The following is a 25,949-nucleotide window of genomic DNA, read 5'->3' on the forward strand; positions in this document are numbered from 1 at the left end:
TTAAAAATCACAAAATTTCCAATATTTTTATATAGATTTAAAAATAAAAAATTTCATTTATCACTTTAAAATATTAATAAAGAAAAACTAAAATCAACTTAAAAAATACAGATAACTACAAAGTTGGTTCCTCAAGTTTACACTGAGTGCGTAATTGATCTCTTAAGTTTGAAGCGAATACAATTGGTCCCTCAAGTTTTAAAACTGAGTTGTATTAGTCCTTTTACTAATGGCCGTTAGTAGTATTACTTACGTGGCTAATGGAACAATAAGATGACATTTTTTAATGATGTGGCATTTTTTATTTTAAAAAATTAGTCTCCATGTTAGATTAAATCTAAAGCAAATTGACCCATTGAAATCAAATCTAAATCATACTGACCCGATTAAAAACAAATCTGATTTTTGTTTAACAAAAACACAACGACGCGAGAGAGAGAAGGGGAAGAGAGATGTCGAACACAGACCCTAGCCTATCGTGACGTCGGCTCCCTTTGCTGGCGACAGTGGCCTTTTGCCTCCAAGCCACGCTTCCTTCTCAGCCACTTTTGTTTCTTCTTGCTAGCACAGCCACCGATGCCTCACCCTCACCACTCCTCCTCCCTTCATTGAAAACCCTCTTAGGTATTGTTGTTTTCTGTCTTCAACGGTGTGTTGTCATGTTGGGTGGGTGTTCTATGCATAGGAGTGTTTCTATTTATTAATAATTTTGAATGAATATTTGTAACTAAATTCAAAAGATTACATTTGGTTTTGCAATTTTTTTTAACTGCACTTGCTTTCTGGAAAGTTGTGAAGTTTTTGTTTTCTTTAGAACATTAGCATTGGGGGGTATAAAAATCCCCCAATTGCTATTTTACCAATTGGAGCCTTAAAAACCCCTGACATCCGAGTATGTAAACTTCTTTTTTTACATCCTAGCTACAGTAAGTATGGGTATTTAGAACTTCCTGTAACTAGTATGTGTAAATAAAATAATATTATCTTCTCTCTCTTTCTCTCACTTTTTCTCTTTGTCTTCCTCCTCTTTGTATTCAATCTATGACTCTCTTCTCTCTTTCTCTCTTTTGTCTCTTCTCTAATTTTTCTCACTCACACAGTGGTTTTTTTTTTCTTTGATAACCTCACATGGTGGGTATTGTTGATGGAGGTGGTGGTGGGTTTTGTGGGTATTGTTGATGGAGGTGCTGGTGTTTGGTATGGATTGTTTTTGGGTTTATTGGTTGAATATGGTGGTTTGTGGTGGTTTGCTTGGTGAATAGTGGTGGTCTATGGTGGTGGTCTGTTGAGTGAATAGTGGTGGTCTTGGTTGGTAGCAAAGGAAAGAGATGAGAAACATATTTTTTATTTAATATTATTTTATTGTGTAGTTATATTATTTTAATAAGTTATATGTAAAAATAAAAATTGGGATGTAGGGTGTATTATAAAGTGAGTTGGTATAATAGATAAAGCAGATTTTTAGAGAGTAAAATACAACTTTTATGCCATCCCCAATGGTAATGCTCTTAGCATTGTTGATTTGAACCATTTTATAGCCATCTACTTTTGGTCATTCTTGAAGGTTTCTTTATAGCATGGGCACATACACCAATGTCAAATTTATTTTCTTGTCTTTGGTTCAATGAAGTTGACCAATTTACCTCATGTGATCAACTAAGTTTTGCATATACTTACTTCAAGCTGAGGAGAATGAATTTAGAAAGACCTTTTTACTTAAATATGTTTAAGGTAACACATTTTCTTTCAGTGATTCCTCGTAGTTCTCTGTGTATTATTATAATTTCTATGTCATAGATTAAGTAATTTACTTTTTTTCTGGAGTTGTGGCTAAAATGGTTCTTAGAGCAACTCTAATCATACATTTATTGGTGCTTTTGGGCCACATGGAAATCAAATCTTTGCATATCAGCAAAAACTGACCACTGGCTATTAGAACTAACAAAAGAAATAGAATATGAAAGAAAAGATCATATAGTGAACTAAACTAGCAGGGGTATGTACCATTATATTATTTACAATTCTTAGAGCATTCACATCAAAGGAGCTAAAATTTTTAATTTTTAGCAACTTAAAATCCTACTTTATCTATTTTAACACCTTATTTTATAATACACTCTACATCAAAAGTTCTATTTTTTTTTTTACCACTTCACTTAAAATAATATAAACAACTCATTATAATAATAATAATAATAATAAAAACTACCTCTACAAACACAGCAACGCCATTTTATCTAAGGAATATAATAATATTTCTTGTTATAAGTTTTGAGCTACATTAGAGCATTCTCATCAAAGATGCTAAATGCTTTGATATGCTATTTTTATAGCTCCAAGCACAAAAAAACGTGCTCCATCAAAGACGGCAAATGCTAAATTTTTTGACACCCAGCTATAATGCGTTGCTATCTCTAGCAGCGCACTGTAGCTGAATGTCAAACCCAAATATTATATTTTAATCTCCACACGTGCCCTCTCTCTTTCTCACACGCGATTTCCATCTTTCTCTCTTTTGGTTCTCCCTCAACCCACGCCTCATCAGTCATCACGCTACCCTTTTTTTTCCCCCTTAACCCAAGCTCTTCTCTTCTCTCTATGGAGGAACCCAAAAACCCAAGCTTGAGTTAGCGTTCAAGTCGGGTTGAGTCGGCGTTCTTGAGGTGTCATTCTTGAGTCGACGTGGTCGATGTTCTTGACTGGGGTTGAGATCGAAGAGGCTAGGGTGGGTTTTGGTTGCGATTTTGTGGTAGATTCAGATCAGGGTGAGTTTGATTTGATTTTGGGTCTTGATTTGGTTTTGGGATTGTGCTTTGGTTTTACAGTGCGAAGGAGGAAGGGGAAAGGAAAGCGAAGTCGCCGTCGTGGAAGAAGATGATGACGGGGAGGGAAGTGGTGTTCATTCATGGGAACGAAGAGCCGGAACCAGAGGTTGAGTTGTAAAAGAAAAATGTGTGGTTTGTTTTTGTGTGTGTGGGTGCGTGCTACAAAGTTGAAGAAGGGATGGACTTTTTTCTTTTCTTTTTATTTATTTATTTTTTTATTTTGGTGGTTGGGAGTTAAGGTTGTGGTTGGTGGTGGTGGCAACTGTGGTTATGGCTGTGGGTGGTGGTGGCAGTGGCGGTGGGTTTGCTGGTAGTGAAAGAGATGAGAATGAGAATAAAAAATAATATTTTAATGATGTGGTAAATAATATAAAATCTTTGATGTTGGGTGTACTGTAAAGTGAGTTGTTAAAATTGACAAAGTAGGTTTTTAAAATGCTAAATGCTAAATTTTTTGAAATCTTTAATGAGAATGCTCTTAGATTGCTATCTATGGCAGTCTACTGTAGCTCATATGCCAAAATTTATAGAAATAACATCATTGTTGTGGAGTGTTTTTTGTGGAATGAGGTGCTAAAATAGAAACTCGTGTATCTGTTTGAGATGTCATGGCTGATGGATACTATTGCATGACTTATTTATTTATTTTTTACATAGGCCCAAATAGTTTCTATTTACAAATTTTATAAAAGTTCACGATAGTACTTATATTGTCTATGCAGGGATGTATACTGAAGGTATATAGGACTGTATCGTGAGTGGCTTTTTCTTATTCTCACTTTCCAAAATCAACTTTGGTGTAAGGTGGACCATAAACAAGCCATCATGAGTTGCAGACTTGGTTGTAGTTATGGAGGTACAGATAGAGATAGTAGCAATAGCAAAGGCCACGATAGACAAGACAGCTGTAAAGGTAGAAAGCTGGTGCCCAAGGGATTGCAATAAAATCTTTTTTCTTAAGATTGGCTATGCTTGAGAGAGTGAGAAAATGATTGAATGTTCATGCTTGGCATTGAAATTAGCATCTTGGAGTGGTATCTACAGATCTTCAGTTAGAAAGAGAGGAATGAGAGGAACCGATGATGGTATTACAGAGATAGATGATAGATCTAACTTTCTAAGAGAGAGAGAGAGAGAGAGATGGACTTTGTGGAGGACAGAAGACTGAAAAAATAAAGAGTTTTTGATGGTAAGTAAAGTGGGGAATGGAGTGCTAGATTTACGGGGTGGATTAGAAAAAAGAAAGAAAGAAAAAAAGTAAACGTGTGGGGGCTAGGAGTGGGAGAGTGGGAAAGTGGATTGGTAATAATAAGGAGTAATGCTACAGGCACAAGCTATTTTACAACATTTTTACAAAATGTTGATGTGGCCAACATTTTATTGGTTTTCATCTAAGTCCACCATTAATCACTTTTTCATTTACCAATAATCATTCACCACATCAGCAGTTTGTAAAATTTTTTGTAAAATAGTTTGTATTTCTAGCATTATTCAATAATAAGTCAGTGACTTGTCTAGTCAACTGACTTTGGGTTTTTTATTTAAATTTTCTTGAATAAATAAATAATTAAAGTTGTACTATTATTTATATAAACTAAAATATGATGCTAAAATACTAAATAGTTTATTCTTTGTCAATAATTACTAACAAGAAAAGAAATGTGGTATGAAAAAAAAAAAAACACTTTCTATTTTTTATATTTTCTTAATAGAAGTTATTAAAATTAAAATTCATATATTAATTATGACATCATCGATTTAACCATCAGTCCGACCCCGGTCAGACCATAAAACCGATAACCAATCTCTTTTTCAATTCTTTGTCCATTCCGGTTTTTAAAACCATGGTTACAAGTAAAAGAATAAAACACAAAGAAAGAACGGGAAAACCAAGAGTTGTATATAGGTAGAGGAAGTGGGGTAAGGTGAGGGTAGGTGAAATGATTTTGGGGGTATTTCAGTTAATTTTTAGGTTGTGATGGTATTTGGATCATTTTTTAGGTTTAGGGAGTATTTTAGTCAATTTTTAGGTTTAGGGGGGGTAATTTGGTCATTTTTAAGTTTATGGGTTATTTCGGTCATTTTTTAGGTTTAGGGTAGTATTTTGGTAATTTTTAGATTTGGGGGGGGGTGCTTTGTCAATTTTTAGGTTTTGAGGTTATTTTGGTCATTTAGGTTTCGGGGGTATTTCATTCATTTTTTAGGTTTAGGAGGTATTTCGGTTTTAGGGGTATTTTAGTTATTTTTTTAGGTTTAGGGGGTATTTTAGTCATTTTTTAGGTTTCAAGGGTATTTCGATCATTTTTTAGGTTTTAGGGGTATTTCGGTCATTTTTTAAGGTTTAAGGGGTACTTTGGTCATTTTTAGGTTTAGGGAGTATTTCGGTCATTTTCTAGGATTAGGGAGTATTTTGGTAATCTTTAGGTTTCAGGGGTATTTTGGTCATTTTTTAGGTTTAGGGGATATTTTGGTTAATTTTTAGGTTTCATGGGTATTTTGGTCATTTTTTAGATTTAGGGGGTATTCAGTCATTTTTTAGGTTTCGATGGTATTTTGGTAATTTTTAGGTTCAGGTGATATTTTGGTCATTCTTTAGGTTTAAGGGTATTTTGGTCAATTTTTAGGTTTTGGGGGTATTTCAGTCATTTTTTAGATTTTGGAGGTATTTCAGTCTTTTTTTAGGTTTCGGGGGGTATTTTGGTAATTTTTAGGTTTAGGGGATATTTTGGTCTTTTTTAGATTTTGGGGTATTTTGGTCATTTTTTAGGTTTAAGGGGGTATTTTTGTCATTTTTAGTGGTTTTGGGGTATTTTAGAGTTGGGTAATTTGTAGAAATAATACTTGGATCATAATTGGGTCTAATTGGGTACCCAGTTAAAACCCAATAAACATTAATAATAATTTGGTTTAATTGAGTTAATACATATTTAACTCAATTAATAATTGGATGGGTTTAGGTCTCATTTAAGTGGGTGGATTTGAATGGGTAAATGGGTTTGGGTTAATTTTGCCACCCCTATGACTATCCCATTCCCCTTTCTTGTTTTTAATTTCTATTATTTTTATTTGAGGTTATAGTTATGGGACAAATTTGTGAAGTTTAGCAGCCTATTGAGATTGAAAAGAACGCAAACTTGGATTTTGTCAAAAAAAGAAAAAGAAAACAGACTTGGATTTTCTCTTATCATTCATAATTGGCTTTTACCCAAGTTCTAATCTTGATGCCCTTTCATGTTCAGGTGGCGGTGATAATATTAGGGTCTATTTGATTCGAGGGATGGAAAAGTGTAAGAATAGAAAAGATTTTAATCTCTCATTTTTGTATGGTTGGGAGTGGAAAAGTGGAGGGATGGAAAAAGTGAGTTTGTATAAATTTGCTCATACACCCTTATTAAAAAATTGATGGCAAATTAATACAAGAAAGTGACAAACAACAAAAAAAAAAACTATCACACCCATAGTCCAAAAAAAAAAAAGAGAGGCAACGTCTAATAAAGAAAAGAAAAGAAAAAACGAAAAAAAGAAAAAGAAAAAGGCAATGTGCCCACCCACAACCCAGGAAATCAAAAAATGAAAAAAAAAAAAAAAAAACAAAAAAACAAAAACAAAAACAAAAATGAAAAAGCAATGTCTAGGAAAGAAAAGAAAAAAAAAAGGGAAAGATGCAATGTGCCCACCACAAAAAAAAGAAAAAAAAAAGAAAAAGAAAAAAGAATTGGACATGGGCATTTTTGTCTATTAAGCATTTCCATTTTCTCTCCATTTTGAGGAGAAAACTTTTTGGTGGGCCCGGGGAGAAAACATCTGGGCCCCACCATTTATTTTCCTTCCCCCTCACCCAACCAAACACACTAAAAAAAAAAAATTCTTCCTATTTTCTCTCCAAAGTTTTCCATCCACCTTATTTCACCTCCAAACAAACACACCCTTAAAGACCAATGGAGAGACAGATAGAAAGGGCTAGAGAGAGACACATAAAGAAAGAGAGAAACAAATACCCAAAAATTGAGAGAAAATTCGTTGTTGACGTGGGTGGCTTTTTAACATTTGGATTTGTTACTTGCCACGTGTCACTTATCTGGACAAAAACTGGAGGAAAATATAAGGAGTTTAAACTTGAGAGGAGCCGAACTCGTTTTCTAGGGTTAAGGCCAACCCTCTCTAGTGGTTATTTCTATCCAACCTTAGTTTAATATATATTAAAAATTTATTATTTAGTTTAATCGGTAGTTTTTCTTTTTGGCTTACTAATCATATCTGAATTGGTAAGTTTATTGAAATGAAAGAAACAATTTTCAAAAATTTTTTTTTATATATTTAGTTTATTGTGATTGGTGTATAATAAAAATGGTGTTAGCGGTTAAACTATATAAAAGTGCTGTTAATTACTATGAACACAATTTGTCAACTTAACAAATTGCGAAAATTGCTGTAAGAATTATACATTTTTTAACATCCCACTATCCTAATTCCATAATTATCAACCCATTGATAATTACTCCTGCATGCAGTTACAAGCACCTTAGGTATGCTTGAATACTTGTTTTAAAATTTAGATTTACAAAAACCAATAGGATTAATTTCAAATAATTAAAATTTCACCTTAACAAAAATGTATATACATACTTGCAACATGTTTGATGCTAATAAAATCTTTATCTTCGTTTCAATACAAATAAGAGAATAAATTACAAATTACACAAAAGTAAAAGTTAAACAATACAACTCTCCCCCTACCTGGCTTACAATCAATCTCAAATCTGAAAACATCTCCACTGCCTTTCCACCCATTCTTTGAACCATTCCACCCATTCTCTGAACCATAGTCATCCCTACCAATAGAGCCTTATACTCGGCATTGTTATTGGTGGCTGAGAAGCCCAACCTTAAGGATTTTTCAATAATAATCTTCTCATGAGAAATTATAACTAGCCTCACTCCAGATCCTCTTTAATTCGCCACACCATCAACGTGTACTCTCCAGGGTAAAGGCTCTTGCAGGGAGACCATGCCAATCGATTTTTCCATCCATGTTCTGTTTCTCAACTTTTTCTTTGAATGGGGTTTTAGCAAACTCGGCCACTAGATTAGTGAAGACCTGACCCTTGACAGAGATGCGGACATGTACTTGATATCAAAAACTCCTAGGATCGTACCCCACTTGGCAATCCTCCCTGTGTAATAAGCACTCCGAAGTAGAGACCTAAGCAGAAGCTTATGAGAGACCGCGCCCCTGGCCCGTTTTCATGGGATGTTGGGCCAAACCCATGTGAATGGGTGGAGTTGTGTTATTGTCTCTCAAAATGGAGATTCGACTAGTTATATTTTTCCCTTTAGATTAAGGGTTTTACAATGGAGTCGCCACTTATTTAATTATTGGAAAAATAAGAAAACCATGAATGAAAAATTCCTCATTTTATTAATTTGAAATTGAATTTACATTGATTATAGGAAAATTACATGGCTTTGGTCCTAGATACAATCTAAGATAAAGTACATGGCTTTGTTTCCTAGTTACAATCTAAAAATAAAAAATTACATGGATAAGCATTTGATCTACTAACCCTTGATCTAAGCTCGGAGGCTATGTTACAAGGTGGGAAGGTGTTAGGCACTCACCTTGCCCGGTGAAACCGGTCTTCTAGACTATGGTGGCCAACATTCATATCACATCATCCAATATTTTAATCAATTTGTATGTTGAATTTGATGTGTGTGCATGTGATAAACCCTAATTCAACTTATTAAGCATGACATTTGGATGAAAAATAAACTCTAGTGAATGTGTGTGGATAGTGATAACCTAGATTCAAGAATTTGAAAAAATTACTAAACAAACATGTTTTTCATATTTTTGATGTGAATTTAAGATTAAATCTAGTGATATGCATGAACATGTGATGAATAACTAAGAACATATGAAGAATACATAAGAACAATTAAGAACATTCAAACATATTCAAGAGAATTATCATACTTTAATCTTAAATTCTCATCATGGCAATATAAACAAACAGTTAGGGAAGAGGATTATACCTTCATGCAAGATCCATATAATGGAGAAGATGATTTTTTATGAAGGTCCTAAGGGTGGAGGAAAAGAAGAGTTAGGAGAGGGAGAGTGAGTCTCACTCAATACCTTGAGTCTCAGGAAGACCAAGATATGACAAGACTACTCAACTTCACTAAAACTCAAGAGAAGAGAAGAGAGGGGGATTTTTTGTGTGTTGGAATGAAGGAGATGGGGGTTTATATAGTAGTAGTGGAGGAAATATGAATGGAAGGCCATTTAATGAGGGTTGACAAAGAATCATGAACCTAGACTTCATTTTAGCCTTGGGGGAAATCTGGTGCATTAAATGGAAAGATTTGTGGGAGTGAGAAGTAAGCAAAAATTCGGTTTTCCCGTAGCTACTGTAACAGCCTATAGAGCCAATTTTGAAAAATCATATCTGCCTCAATTCTAATTGGAATTGTCTCATTCTTGTGCTCAAATTGAAGCCCTAGATGTCTAGTTTCTGGGAAAAATAACCTCATTCACAGATTCAAAATATTCAGAGAGATATCGATGAAATGGTGAGCAAAAATCATTTGTTAGAAAATAGTTTCAGCATAATTAACACCAATAGGTTCCCAAATTAGCTCCCAATTAACATTAAATGGCTCAAATCACTCCCATTTCAGACTTAATTGGTTCCAAATTTACTCTAATTAAAAGATAATTGAACAAATTACTCATTGAATAATTAATGTTTAACTATCTAGTTAATTAGGTGTGTGCAACCTTACCATAAAATGTAGTCCTAACTAACCAAATTATGACACATCATCGATCTCAAATTGATTATACTTATAACCAATTGAAATCAATTGTTCATAATCACATATAGTCAGACTCAATTTGTGATAGTGCATCTCAGCCATTAAAAATTGATTTGATGATAACTTTCAATCTAATGGTCCGATTAGGGCTTATGACCAGTTGATTTAATCATTACAACATCAAGATCACTTTGGTAAAATGAGATTAAGCATCTAATGACCAGAATCAAGATGCATATTTCCAGTGTGAAATTACCCTTTTACCCTCCATGTGAGGTTAAATACGGGTTGCAAAATAGGGTGTCAACAAAACTGCGTTAGTGACTGGAAGTAGTGGGGGAGCTTACACGTAGCATGCACCACTGCCAAAATGGCATTCTCCAGTGGTAGGTAACGGACCTCAGCCTCATGTAGTGATTTGCTCACATAATAAAATGCTTTTGTACACCGCTATCAACTAGTACAAGCACCAGGCTCACTGCATGGGAAGCCACAACAATATAAGCAAACAAAACCTCATCCACCTCCGGTCTAGACATAATGGGTGGCTGAGATAGGTATTCCTTCAACTGCTGGAAGGCCAAGACGTATTCTTTGGTCCATTCAAATCCCTTCCATTTGTTCAACAACTAGAAAAAAATGTCTACACCTGTCTACTGACCGAGAAATGAATCGGTTTAAAGTAACAGTCATCCCTATCAACTTTTGGTCAGAGTTGACTTCAATTCTGTGGTGTGTTACCATGTACCCCAAGAATTTCCTTGATCCAACACCAAAAGAGCACTTAGAAGCATTAAGTCGTAGCTTGTGTCTTCTCAAGATCTCAAAGATATTCCCGAGATCGTTAATATGCTCGGACTCCAACTTACTCTTAACCACCATGTCGTCTATATAAATTTCAATGTTCTTTCCATGTTGTGGCTCAAACATCCTGGTTATCATCTTCTGATAAGTAGACCCTACATTCTTAAGACCAAAGGGCATCACATTGTAGTGGTAATTCCTAGTAGGGGTAACAAAAATTGTCTTCTCTTAATCACCTAAAGCTAAAGGTATCTGATGGTACCCTTGAAAGGCGTCTAGGATGCTTATCCGAGGATGGCCAACAGTGGCATCCACTAATTGGTCTATTTGAGGCATGGGAAAAGGGTCTTTGGGGCAAGATTTATTCAGATCTGTGAAATCCATACACACCCGCCACTTCCCATTCTTCTTCTTCACTACCACTGTATTGGCCAACCGCTCAAGGTAAAAAAAACTTCCTTAATAGCCCCAGCTTGCTTAAGCTTGTTCACCTCCTCCTTGACAGCATCAGAATGCTCTTTAGATGAGTGCTGAGGTGTTTGTTTCCTAGGGAGGATAGTTGGGTTGAAATTCAGATGATGGCAAATGAAGTCTGGATCCACCCCTGGAGCCTCATAAGCATTTCATGCAAACACATCAATATTCCTCCTTAGAAACGCTAACAGTTCATCCTTTTCCTGAGGAGGTAACTGAGGTTCGACTTGAAAAAACTTCTCCGGATCACCATCTATAATAATTTCCTCCAACCTCTCACACTTTGCCTCTTTCGACACCACATTCGTAGATAGGACTGGAATCCTTGATTGCCATAAGCACCCCTCAGCAGAGGCCGAGGAGTCAGCCTCAGGCTAATGCATGATTGCAGCCACCAGGCACTGGATTGACTCCCCACAAGCTCCTCAATCTGGTCCCCTGACGGATATTTCACCTTCAAATGCAGAGTTGAAGAAATGGTCCCTAGAGCATAAAGCTAGGGTCTAGCCACAATAGCCGTGTAGGGAGAATAAACATCCACCACAATGAAGTCCATCTCCACTACCTCTGAACCTACTTGCACAAGCAATCTAATCTGACCCCTTGGGATGACAACTTTCCCATCAAAACTTACCAAAGGTGAATCATAGGCTGTCAAATTCTCGAACTTTAAGTTCAGCTCTTTGTACAAGTCAGGGTACATAATCTTTACACCACTGCCCTGATCTACTAACACTCTCTTCACATCATACCCTCCTATCTTGAGGGTGACCACTAAAGCATCATCGTGTGGCTGTATGGTTTCAATCTTGTCCTCGTCTGAAAAACTCAACGCCGGTCAGATCTCCACTCTAGCCCTTTTCGACTCAGAATTAGAGTCCACGGCGAGTAGCCGAGCTACAGACATCATCTTGGAGGAATGAGAACCAGTTCTCCCATAACATTAATTATGCCCAAAGGGGGCTTTGAAGAAGTGTTCCCCTGAGCCCTTGACCTTGCCTGGTCTCTTTACCTGTTAGGTCGATACAAAAACTGTTTTAACCTTCCATCTCTGACCAGTTACTCCAGATGATTCCACAGAATTCTACAGTCCTCGGTGGTATGCCCCTGTTCTTGGTGGTACTGGTAATAAAGACTTTGGTTACGCCTCATGGGGTCTCCTTCCATCTTATTTGGCCATTTAAAGTATGACTCATTCTTCATCTTCTCCAAGACTTGATGTACAGGCTCTTGAAACACCATGCTAACCACCTGAGGAGCTGTAGACCCAGATTGCCCAGCAAAATCCCTTTGGGTTCTGTTATTATTGTATCTATCCGACCTGAAATCCCTCCTGTCCTGAAGGATAACATTAGCCTTTCCCTTCCCCTGTTGCTGGTCTTCCTCGATCTGCTTATATTCGTCAATACGATTCATAAGCTGACGCACACTCCTTACTGGCTTTTTGGTCAAGGACTTTCTCAAATCATGCTCGGCAAGCAAGCTGACCTTAAAAGTCCTTATAGCCACGTCATCAAAGTCCTCATCGATCTCATTAAACATCTTCTAGTATCTGTCCGAGTACGTTTTCAGGGTCTCCCCTTCTCGCATGGACATGGACAGTAGGGAATTTAAGGGCTAAGAAACCTTACTGCACGTAATAAAACGAGACTCAAATGCCTGGGTGAGCTCTTTAAAGGAATCAATGGAACCTGCATCTAGGCTATCAAAACACTTCATCGCCACAGGCCCCAAGCTGGATGGGAATACCTTACACATCAAAGCCTCATTCTTGGAGTGCACAGCCATTCCCTGGTTGAAGTGGCTTACATGCTCTACAGGGTTTGTTCGACCATTATACATGGTGAATGTGGGCTGAGTGAATTGCTAAGGAAGTCTCCGTCCCTCAATTCTGCATATGAAAGGTGATTTGGAAATTTAGTTGAGCGCTCTGCTCATTGCATCATTTTTCAAGCCTTTGGAAGATGAGTTCCTGCTTCTGCGCTTATGATGGTAGTCCTTATCATACGAGAAAGACTCACTAGGAGGAGTCCTTGATCTGGGTTTATAACTATCATCCTCCTCATTGTCAGAAGAGAAGTCAGAATTGCAGGGAGTTTGCCTTCTTCGTTCGTGGCGCAACTTCCTCTTCAAATGATCAATCTTCAGTTGCATGGCTTCGGTATTCTCCTCATGAGAAAGGTGACTCCCGCTTCGAGACTGGCTCCTGTTAGTATGGGTGGTATGCACACTAGCTTTCCAGTCCCTTCCGCACTCAAGGTTAACAAAATGATCTTAAAGTTGGGACCCCATAGATTCTTCCAGATTTGGACCTGAACCTACCATAGTTGGACGTTAAAATCACTACAGCACCAGAATTTCCCACAGACGGCGCCAATTGTAATGACACAATTTGGCTCCCAAGCCCAAAAGATGGATGAAGTTAGGTCGAAAGAGCCCAATACAATGAATTTGTAGAGAGTGGATTGAAAAACTGGGTTTTAATGAGTCAGACAACAAGTAAAATGGATCTAGATGACAAGAAAATGAAGATAGACTGGTTTAATCTAGAGAAAATCGTCTTCGGCACTGTTCGAGGAGATCAGTTCTTATATATTTCTTCTCAAGTTTGATTACAAGTTCAATTCTTGATAGTTACAATGTTTCTCTCTTAATTTCTCGATCACATCTCTTCAGGGTCTTCTTTCTGTTTTATACTATCTTCCTTCTTTCCTCTTTACCCTCCACATATAGGGCAGATTGTTGGTATTGATCCTTATCCCATCAGCACCTTCCTAAAGTCTTTGGTAGTAGTTGTATGGTTGAAAATTATTGTTCAGGTATCACCTTCACATTAATGCAGTCAATTGGTTAGGTGTAGAGCATTCAATGTGGTGGTAGCAGCTTTCTTTTTAGATATTTTAGGACTTCCCTCTATTCTATGCTTCTGTAATGCTTATCCATATCAATAGAATCTTCTAGAACGCTGCCTTGGATGGTAGACCACCACTTCGAACCTCAACTCTGATTAGTCGAGGAGGTATTCAACCTCGTACCGCTCTCATGGACCCCTGTGATAAAAAATAACCTATTCACTTACTAACACAGACTCCTCTGATAATGTTCACCCCTTCTTGGACTACTTCATGTCCTTAGATTGGGCCCCAGGCCTCATATATTCTACTGGGCCTAACATCCCTACAAATATATTAATTGAAATATGAAATTATATATATATATATATATATACATATGGGTTGGGTTCAAGTTACACCTGGTGTAACTTCAAGTAATATTACACCACCCAATAACTTGTTATAGAATTCATATTTTGAAAATCTCACCATTGAATTACATGTTCTATATGTTCTTAACAATCATGCCAATTTTCATGTCAATTAGATGTTATTTACCATTTGATCTATAAACTCATCTTTTTTGCACTATCTTAAAATACAAAAACTTGAATTTAAAAAATTGATTGATGACACGGGTTTTAATCTTTGATCACTTTGAAATTTTGTAAGCATGAAGAATATATGAAGATAATGAAATTTAACGGTAGATTTGTAAAAATTTGCATCCAATTAAAAAAATATTGATTGGTATAACATTGCTTAGAGTTACACTAGGTGTAACTTGAGTCCAGCTCTCTCTATATATATATAAATATTTTGTTAGGTTCAAGTTACACTTGATGTAATTTTAAGTAATGTTACACCACTCAATAGATTTTAGGTAGATGCAAATTTTGACAAATCCACCATTAGATTACATTATCTTTGCATATTCTCCATGCTTGCAAAATTTCAAGGTGATAAAAAATTAATAGTCATGTCATCAATCAATTGTTTAAATTCAAGTTTTTGCAGTTTAAAATAATGCATAAAAGATGAGTTTATGAATCGAATGGTAAATAACATCCAATTGATGTGAAAATTGGCATGAATATTAAGAACATATAGAACATGTAATTCAACGGTGGAATTTTCAAAATATGAATTGCATAACAAGTTATTGGGTGGTGTAACATTACTTTGAGTTACACTAGGTGTAACCTAAACCCAACCAAAAAAAAAAAAAAAAATATATATATATATATATATATATGTATATGTTGACACCTCATTTTGCAATTCGCATTTAACCTTACTTGGAGAGTAAAAGGGTAATTTTGCCTTGGAAATATGAATCTTGATTCTGGTCATTAGATCCTTAATCTCACTTCACCAAAATAATCTTGATATTGTAATGATTAAATCGACTGGTCATAAGCCATAATCCGACCATCAGATTGAAAATTATCATCAAATCAAGTTTTAATGGCCGAGATGCATTATCACAAATTGAGTCTGACTATATGTGATTATGAACAATTGATTCCAATTGGTTATAATTATAATCAATTTAAGATTAATAATGTGTCATGATTTGATTGGTTAGGACTACATTTTATGGTAAGGTTGCATACACCTAATTAATTAGATAGATAAACATTAATTATTTAATGAGTAATTTGTGCAATTATCTTTTAATTAGGGTAAATTGTAAACCAATTAAGTCTGAAATGGGAGTGATTAGAGCCATTTAATGTTAATTAGGAGCTAATTTGGGATCTATTAATGTTAATTGTGCTGAAATAATTTTCTTACAAATGACCTCTGCTCACCATTTCATCGATATCTCTTAAAATATTTTGAATCTGTGAATGATATTAATTTTCCTAGAAACTAGACATCGGGCTTCAATTTGAGCACAAGAACGAGATAATTCCGATCAGAATCGAGTCAGATATGATTTTTTGAAATTGGCTCTATAGGCTGTTACAGCAGCTACGAGAAAACCGAATTTTGGCTTGCTCCTCACTCTCACCACTATCCACGTTTAATGCACCAGATTTCCCCAAAGGTTAAAATGAGGTTTAGGCTCATGATTCTTTATCAACCCTCATCAATTGGCCTTCCATTCATATTTCTTCCACCACTACTATATAAACCCCCCTCTCCTCCATTCCAACAGACACAAAAACCCCCCTCTCTTCTCCTCTTTTGAGTTCTAGTGAAGTTGAATAGTCTTGTCATATCTTGGTCTTCTTGAGTCTCAAGGTATTGAGTAAGACTCACTCTTCCTCTCTTAACTCTTCTTTTCCTCTACCCTTAAGACCTCCTTCAAGAGTCTTTTCCTCCACCATATAGATCTTGCATAAAGGTACAATCAATTTCCCTAATTGTTTTTTGTGTTGCCATGATGAGAGTTTAAGATTAAAACAAGATAATAATCATTTAAATTTTTTTAAATATGTTTGAATGTTCTTAATTGTTCTTTACATGTTCTTGGTTGTTCATCACATGTTCATGCATAACACTAGTTTCGATTTTAAATTCACATCAAAAACATGAAAAATATATTTGTTTAATAATTCTTTTAAATTCTTGAATTTAGGATATCACCATCCACACACATTCACTAGAATTTATTTTACAATCCAAATGAAATGTTTAATAAATTGAATTAGATTTATCACATGCACACACACTTTAAATTCAACATGCAAATTGATTGATAATATATAGGATGATATGATATGAATGTTGGCCACCATAGTCTAGAAGACCGGTTTCATCGGGTAAGGTGGGTGCCTAACACCTTCTCACCTTGTAACATAGCCTCCGAACTTAGATCAAGGGTTAATAGACCAATGTTTATCCTTGTAATTTTCAATTTTTAGATTTTAACTAGGAAATAAAGTTAGGTATTTTATCTTAAATTGTATTTAGGACCAAAGCCATGTAATTTTCCTATGGTCAATATAAATTCAATTAAAAATTAATAAAATGAGGAATTTTTCAATTTTGGTTTTCTTATTTATCACAATAATTATATAAGTGACGACTCCATTGTAAAACCCTTAATCTAAAGGGGAAAATATAACTAGTCGAACCTCTATTTTGAGAGACATTAACCCGACTCCACCCATTCACGTGGGTTTGACCCAACATCCTATAAAACGGGCTCGGGGCGTGGTCTCTCACAGTATATATTAATAATACACACACACACACACACACGCATATATAAAGATAAACCAGAAAGGGTACTCCGAAACAACTTGGTACCGAAATATTCCATTCTAATTTACAAATTGGAATAAGCATCGAAAATAAAAATAAAAATAAAAATAACATTGGTGAAGAATTGATATACTGTATTATCCCATTTGAATTTGATATGTTGGAAAAAAAAAAAAAAAAAAAAAAAAAAAAAAAACCAACTTGAAAAATAGGTCAAGTTCATCTTGGGTATGGGTTACCCTGTCATGAGCCAAACCTGAATTCCAGATTTTCAACCATGACCAACATATTAGTACCATGCCTAAGCCTAATATTAACATGAAACAAACCAAACTTGTAAACAAAAAACTTTCCTATTCACTATTTGATATACAAAGCATCTAATATTTTTCTCCAAATCATAATATAAATCATCAATTAGGAAAATGCTATGGGTTAACATACTAAAATCTCTAATTAAATCAAAAGCTCCAACTTTCAACTATTGATTTATAAATCGAATTCTCTATAGAAATAAACTTAAAGCCGTTAACATAAAAATTAATAATTAAATAAGCTAGTGCAAAGCTCAACAAAGGCTCTTGCTACCTGCTCACTAAATGTATTTTGTTAAGGACATATTTTATTTAATTGACTAATTCTTTGACAAAATGCACTTTACTTGTAATTGGATAGATCTGGGATAGGTTTAGTACTTCAAGAAATATGTTGTTCAAGCTAAGTATTTAATCCATGAAGATTAGACCAAGAAACAAGTGAAGAAAAGCTGTTCATTAAAGCTTGACAGATACCTCAACAAAAACAGTATCTATCGAGACTTAATGAAGAAAGCTCAACAAAAGCTCGATAGAAGCTCGACAGAAGCTGAATCTATCGAAATCTATGAAATCAGAATTTCCAGATTTGATTTTCGGTTCATGCTGACATGTATGTGTAGGGTTTCTTTTCTCACAACCCTAAGACATTTATAAGGCTTATTTTAAAGGCCGTCATACATGGAGAACACATGCAAAAAGTGACTTAGTGCCTTATTCTCTTTGCAAAATGTTACTGCGTTTTTTGCGCCTTAGGGTTTTGTAACCAAGTGTTTATTGATCTTCATTGTTGATGGAGTGAAGAACTTTATAGCCAATAAAATCTTCAAGTTGTTGGAGTTAGTCACGTACTATGAGTTGTGCATTATTAGTTAGTCACATACTGGGATCCGTGTAAAAGGGTGGCGTTCATATATTGAAATGTTTAGGGGTTTGGAAGCGGTAGAACGTTTCTATTGTAAGTTTATTTACGGGGATTTGTAGAGTTTAGGGACAAAGGTTTTGTACTAGACCTGAAACTTCTCTTTATTATAGTGGATTGCTTTTCAGGAAGGTTTCCCCTCAGGTTTTTTACTGTGAAACTAGTTTGTTTCATTAGTTTTCCTGGGTCATCATAGCTTGTCTTATTTACTATTCCACTGTGCATGATATTGACATAATATTAATGTTTGTTTGTTTTAACAACGTTTATTCATAATAAATATAATTAACAACTTGGGTTTAAAACTTGTTAATTCTATCAATCAGGGTCTAAATTTCCCAACATATTTTAAAAAAGGGTGAGCAAAAATACTCGATAAGGGGGTTAGGTGGTATTATATTTTAGAAAGAATGCATGTATCAAGGTAAAATTCTTTGAACATGCACAAATAAATTTTCATGAATATAAACAAGTCTTTACATTTTTTTGGAAAATAACTTGGATACATTCTTTAAAAATATACCTCATCACATAAGGAAAACACTTTCCTTAGAAAAATATATCACCTTAGAACAACTTTAATTAAAATATCTTATGAGAAAGCTTTGTAATATACCCAAAAAAAAAAAAAAAAAATCACTTTCTTGAAAACTTCTTAACTTGATAAACATGACATCTTTTGAGAAAGCCTCTTTCTTGAAAGCTTCTTAACTTCATGAATATTTCATTAAAAATCATGCTTCCATGATTTAACTTCATATAACAATCTTGTATATCATCTTATAACATAGCTATTAACCACTAAATAATTAAAAGTCCTCTTTATCATAACATGAAACATAATTATTACTTTTGTCGACTAATAAAGTTTCTAATGATTGAATGAGAGATCTGGTGTTCAATCTCCGCCTACACCAAAAATTGATTAGTGTTTTAGTCTAATGATAAAGAGTACAATCATTAGAAACAGACACTATAGATTGAAACTAAGGGAATCAATACCATACTGGAAGCCGTTTCGGTTTGGTCAAAGAAATGAAATATTTCAGTACCGGTTAATATCGATGTACCGTTTCGGAATTATCGCTAATATATATTGTGGGGCCCAATAGTTTATGGGCCCGGCCCGCTCGCTTATGGGGAGTCCACAGGTCCAAACTAAAGGAGGCCAGGGCCCAAGTCCAAAAATAGGAAGCCCAAAGTGGCCCGAAGATATAGCCGAGGACAGCTTAGTCCTCGGCAGACCCAAAGTCTCATGGATTAGAGTGGAATACAAGCTAACTTGAAAGATCAGAAAATATCTTGGGGAAGTTGTCCTTAATACCCTTCACTGATATGACACTGCACCTAACAGAGCCGGATTCTTAGGCTTTATTGATCATCTCCAACAATTTCGGGATTAGATTGATGGGACAGATATCTGTCCTGGAAAGATCGACCCTACACGTGGACGAGGGACAACAAACGTAGGCTAGTATAAAAGGAAAGGTAAACTAATTAGGAGGAGATCCCCATCTCACTTCCTGGGAAAAACTCCAGGAATGAGAATGCCCGGATAATATATGCGCTCCACCATGGAAAACCCATCAACGGGTAACCGGAGAAAAACACTAGTGCTCCTCGGACATGATCCGAGGAGTCCAATCCCTCAATTTATAAAGCTATTGGGCTTGGATATCCGGATTAAGACCTTTTCTAGTATAGGTTTATCTAAGGTCCGGCCTGTACCAACACCCCGTGACCCAACGCTAGCCTTTCAAGCCCACTCTCTACAAATATTATTGTGGGGGATCTTTCACGCGCGAGCCCAACCTCATCGTTGGGTCGTTTGAGGATCGTGTCCCTACATATATATATATATATATATATATATAAATGATAAATTTATATGTCACTCGTCTAATCAATAACAACAATAAATATACTTATTTAAAAAAAAAAAAAAAAAAAAAAAAAAACCTATAGAGAAACCAATATCATAAATATATGTAGTGTGTACCATTGTAGTTATATAATATACAAAAGATATCCTCCACGTGACTATAAGAGCAACTGCATCAGTTGATGCAAAAAATTTTCCATTTTGCACATCTAAAATCTACTTTTTCTATTTTACACACCTATTTTTACAAAACACCCACATCAGTTTATCTATTCTACACATTTATTCAATAAAATATTCATTTTTTCCCACTTTCATCTCTCTCACAAACCCAAGACAACCCATATAGCCACCATCATCAAGCCACACAACAACCTAGCCACCATCCCATTCAACCAAACTACCATCAAAGAAATTCACATACCCATTCAACCGAGCCACCATCATCACCATCATCAACCTACCCAAATCCAAAGATCCAAAAATTCCTTTATCAGAAAGAGTGAGGGACGGCGGTAAAGGTCAGAGAGAGTGAGGGATGATGATGACCTGAGCAACAACGAGCGACAGCCTGAGCAACAAAGAGATCGACGCCTCCAACCTGAGCAACAAGATCGAACCCACTAATCAAACAATGAGATCGACACCCTAAGAAACAAGATTGAGCAATGCCGGCCTGAGCACTGAGCACTGATCGATGCCTCCGGCCTTAAGCTTGAGTTAGAGATCGATGCCTCCAGCAATTTATGAGATGAGAGAAAGAGAGTGAGGTGAGAGTCAGGTACAGACAAGAGAGAGAAACAGAGGAGAGAGAAAAATTATTAAAATATTAAATGCACAATTTTACACCCACTAATGTGGATGTTTTTTTTGCTCAAAATGTGTAAAATGAGCACCTTTTTCTATTTTGCACAACTTTGCATCAACTGATGCAGTTGCTCTAAGGGTGGGTGAGTGATTAGCAAAAAAATAAAAGTGGGTGGGTGAGTACCGAAGTGGCAAGGTAAAAACAAGGACTGTGATTCGGTGAAATAGTTAGGGCTATTGTACTATACAATTTTTCTCACATGAATTTCACTTTTTAAAAATTATTAACTTTTTTACTTTTTTAACTTCCTTAATTCAATGATTGATATCAAAAGTTAACTTTTTAACTTTTGATTTGAACTATTGATAAGGTATTACATTGTGCAATAGCAAGGGCTATTGCACTATATCTCAATCCTAAAAACAAGTCCATCAATTTACTTAGCATTAATAATAATAATAATAATAAATAGAGACAAAGTCACAAAGTCCCATCACATTTCAAATTAGTATAAGATTTTCACGTGGACTTGAGGCCTTGAGCAGATAAAAAGAGGGAAAATTGTAGAGGGAAGGGTAAAAGCAAAAAGTAAGAATAATAAAGAAGGAGAGGAGGTGACCACATAGGTGAACTGATAGTTGAGAAGAAGAAGCCTTAGAAGTTTGGGTGATCAACAACGGCAACGCGTTCCAGTGCTTCTTGCCTTAACTGCTTCTTCTTCTTCTTTTCCTTCTTCTTGTCAACCCTTCCCTCTCTCAAAATTTACCAAACAACTCTCACTTTTCTTGAAAGTCTACAAATAAATCAAAGATTTTTTTTTCAATTTGAAATGCACTTACCGGCTAGAATCCTGATTAATCCCAATATGGCCGAAATTGCTCCGGTATAGCCGGTATTTAATCCGACACAAAATGAAAGTGTATTTGTACTGGTGAAGGTGTCGGTATGGAAAATTTTGGCCGTATTGGCTGGTAAGGTACGAAACTAACTTTTTTGATTGAAACTCTATCATAAAAAACATAATTATTACTTTGGTTTGTCTATCTGTCTGGTATGCTTGTAGGGTGTGGGCCATCTAGACCTCTTAGACTAGGCATTCAACAGCTAGCTGAAGGAATTAAACATAAAACTTTTTACTTTAAACGCTTGAAAGGCTTAAGGAATATCTAACCCACCTTAAGCAGGTTTCCAAGTCTATTAAGGTTATGTTTGGATACCGCTTATTGTTAAAAATTGAAAACACTATAGTAAAATAATTTTTAAATGTGTGAATAGTATCGTGGGACCTAGTTTTAAAGAAATAGTTGTTGAATATAGTACTTGTAGGTCTCGTGAACAGTGCACGAGATCCACAGAAAAACAACGCAAATGCAAGTTGGGAAACGCTACGCGTCCAGCGTTTTTTAGTGGGTCTCGTGCACTGTTTACACGACTCGCAAGTACTTTTTTTCAAAAAAACAACTTTAAAACTGGGTCCCACGGTACTATTTACACATTTAAAAATTATTTTGTTAAAGTGTTTTCAGTTTTCAGTAATAAGCGGTATTCAAACTGACCCTAATTATATAAAAAAATTATTATTAGAAGCGAATGATATAGGTTGAAACTCTGTAACAAAAAACATAAGGGTAAACTATACTTTTAATCCCTAGCGTTTGTCCTATATGTCAAAATAGTCTCTAACGTTTCAAATGTGTCAGATTAGTCCTTAACTTTTTGGTATTGTGTCAAAATAGTTCATGCCATTAAGTGGTGGAAGGAAAAAGCTGATGTGGCTAACGATGTTATCAAAATATCTATTTTTATGCCACTTAAGTAGCCATATATGCTGCCATATATGCTACCATATGTCTTTAGTTTTAAAAAATAAAATAATGCATTTGAAATTAGTTTATTATAGACTAAAATTCAGTTTTTTTTCTTTGTTTCATTTTCTTTTCTTTGCTTTCTGCGAAACCAAACAAGAGTTGAAATCCCTGAATTCAAAGCTCAAAAAAATTCAAACCGAAAAATGGTAGTAGTGTACCACCCATTAGTTCCTTCCCCAAAAATTTCAAAATATAAAAAATTCCTATTATAATTTAAAAAAAAAAAAATCATATTCCTTAAGCCTTATCACGTCAATCTCCTCATTTCTTCCCCAAAATAAAATATCAAAACCCACTCCCTCTCTCCACATTTCCCTCACTTCTCTCTCTCTCTCTCTCTCTCTCTCTCTCTCTCTCTCTCTCTCTCTCTCTCTCTCTCTCTCTCTCTCTCTCTCTCTCTCTCTCTCTCTCTCTCTCTCTCTCTCTCTCTCTCAAAGGAAATCGGAATCCCTTTGACCAAAATGAAATGGTAAAGTTGTTGGCAACTAAAAAATCAGATGGATGGCAGCCATTTTTAGGGGACTTAGTTAGGAACGTTACAAAGAGATTGCGATTTGAAGCTGCAACTCTTCGAATCGAACCTTGTGCTCGTGCTAGTCCTTGTTTGATGAATTAATTGAAGAAATTTGTGGTGGTTTAGAATAGCAAGCAATTTGGGGTTGACTGTGTACCTTATTTGGAATTTTATTTTCGTATTTAGCCGATAAAAGGAAGAATATTTTTAATGTGGGAATGGGGATTTTGTATTGAATTCTCTGAGCTCAGAAGATCTTTTTCTTTTGCTTATTTGGTTGCAGGAAAAACATGGGGAAACGAAAGGCAATTTAGTTTAGAATTCTGGGTTTTGAATCTCGTTTGGTTCTCAAGAAAGCAAAGTTAAGAAAATGAAGAAAAGAAATTTTCAAATTTGACAGAAATAAACAAATTCTAAATATTTTATTTTCTAAAAATAAAGACATGTGGTAGCAAATTCCAAATATTAGTTTATTGCCACGTCAATGGAAAATAATTTTTTATTTTAGTCGTTAGCCATGTCAGCAATTTCCATCTAAGAGATAACGACAAGGGTTAACTTAACACAACACTGAAAAGTTAGGGACCAAATTGACATAATTGAAATGATAAAGACTAAATAGAAATATGGTGTAAAGGATATAGACCAAATGCGTAGTTTACCTAAAACATAATTATTACTTTAGTTTGTCTGTCTAGTATGCTTGTAGGGTGTGGGCCATCTAGACCTCCTAGACTAGGCATTCAATAGCCAGTTTATGGAAGTAAACATAAAACTTTCTACTTTAAACACTTAAAAAGCTTAAGGAATTCCTAACCCACCTCAAGTAGGTTTCCAAGTCTACTAAATGTGTGTTTGGCAAAAATTAATTTTTGCTAACTTATTTTACTATTCAACTTATTTTGCTACTATTCATGTGCCCCACTACACTTTTTGATACTATTCATAGACCCTACTGTACTATTTCAGCTAACTTTTACCTTTATCTACAGTACTTTTAACAAAAAGTTTTCAGTTTCAACGAAATAAGCGGATCCCAAACGGATCCTAGCTATATAAAAAGAGGAATCACTCTATGTACAGTAACATTTGTTTAGTTAATTTGTCCATTTGTTGAGGTCTAAACAATGGGTTTGGCTGAATATAACTATTAAATATGAGAGAGAGAGAGAGAGAGAGAGAGAGAGAGAGAGAGAGAGAGAGAGAGAGAGAGAGAGAGAGAGAGAGAGATTCTTGTCTCTTCTTTCTCTTTCTCTATTCTATCTATTTGGACTAGATCGACTCCCTCAAATAAAATTTCTATTAGAAAAAAACACATGGGAAATAGTCTGGGAAGAAATATCAACTCATCTTTCCAGTAAGTACCTCTTCTTCTTCTCTTTTCGCTGTTTCTTCATATATATATATATATATTTTTTTTTTTTTTAAAGATTTGTGTTTGTATTTGTTTCCTTGTAGGTTTCTATCTTTGATTGTTTGCTAATTTGGAACTTTAGGTTTATGGTATTGATCTTGGCAAGTTGGACCTTGTGAACAAACACTCCCACTTGAAGGGGAGTTTTTAGGAGGGTCAATGTAATCTTCTCCATTAGATTATCAACGAAAACAAATCTTATTCTCCACACATTCAAAATAACTCATGTTTTAACAAATTTCTAGATTCTATAGATGATAATTAGTTCAATCGGTCTTGATGGAGATTTTTTTTCTTCTAATTTTTGTTCAATTATCAAATAGTGCATTTAAGGTTCCGTTTGGGAACAACTTATTTAACAAATTCCTAGATTCTATAGATGAAAATAATTAATTCAATCGATTTTGATGGAGATTTTTTTTCTTCTCATTTTTGTTCAATTGTCAAATAGTGTATTTAAGGGTGGAACAATTTACTTAGCTTTTTGCTAAAAGTATTGTAAATAAAAGGTAAAAGTTAAATACAATAAGTAGATGACTCATGTAGAACTTACAAATAATAGGAAATTTAAACAAAATTTAAATAAAATAAGTTAGTAACTTTTGTGAAACCTGTAAATAGCATAAAAAATACACAATAAGTTGTTTTGTAAGTATATCCCCAAAGTTCACTAAGTATTGTCTTACCCAAAAAAAAAAAAAAAAGTGTACACCTTTTCAATTTTTAATTTTGATGATGGGGAGATAGAAAAATGAATTTTTATTCTTTTAAAAGAGAGAAAGAGACATAAGTTGAATAAAATATTTATGGTTTAATCTTTGCCTGTATAAAAAATCAATTGGTGTATTGATCTAATACTAAACAGTTGTTATTAGGAGTGGACACATAAGTTAAAACTTTCTATAAAAATAAAAAATAATAAAAAGGAAAAAAGAGAGAGAGAGAGAGAGAGAGAGAGAGAGAGAGAGAGAGAGAGAAAAAAAAAGAAAGGAAAAGAGAGAGAGAGAAGAAAGAACGACATCGTTTTAGTGCGAACGGCAAATAACGAGCCACGTTTTCTCCCGCCACGCACCAAAATCCGTATTCCGGATATAGCCCAAGAATGAAAACATTATTTCCAAGAGTACCACTACCACCACAGTTTCCATTGGGAAATAGATTTTAAAAAGTCAAAAGCACGCTTCACATTCCAAGGGGCATTTGAGTAACTTTGATTCCCAATGACGTTCGTGCAGAAAAAGTCGGTTCGTGT

The 25,949-nt window shown here is 35.0% G+C and overlaps 1 protein-coding gene across 1 annotated transcript; it reads right to left on the reverse strand.

Moving 5' to 3' along the window:
* Nucleotides 1-11,984: 11,984 nt before the first annotated feature.
* LOC126707105 (uncharacterized) lies at nucleotides 11,985-12,467 on the reverse strand. The gene has a single exon (XM_050406736.1). It carries the CDS (start codon nucleotides 12,465-12,467, stop codon nucleotides 11,985-11,987), a length of 483 nt encoding a protein of 160 aa, XP_050262693.1.
* Between the last annotated feature and the right edge of the window lie 13,482 nt (nucleotides 12,468-25,949).

This window comes from Quercus robur, chromosome 1 (assembly GCF_932294415.1).
Source record: "Quercus robur chromosome 1, dhQueRobu3.1, whole genome shotgun sequence".
Taxonomy (NCBI): Eukaryota; Viridiplantae; Streptophyta; class Magnoliopsida; order Fagales; family Fagaceae; genus Quercus; species Quercus robur.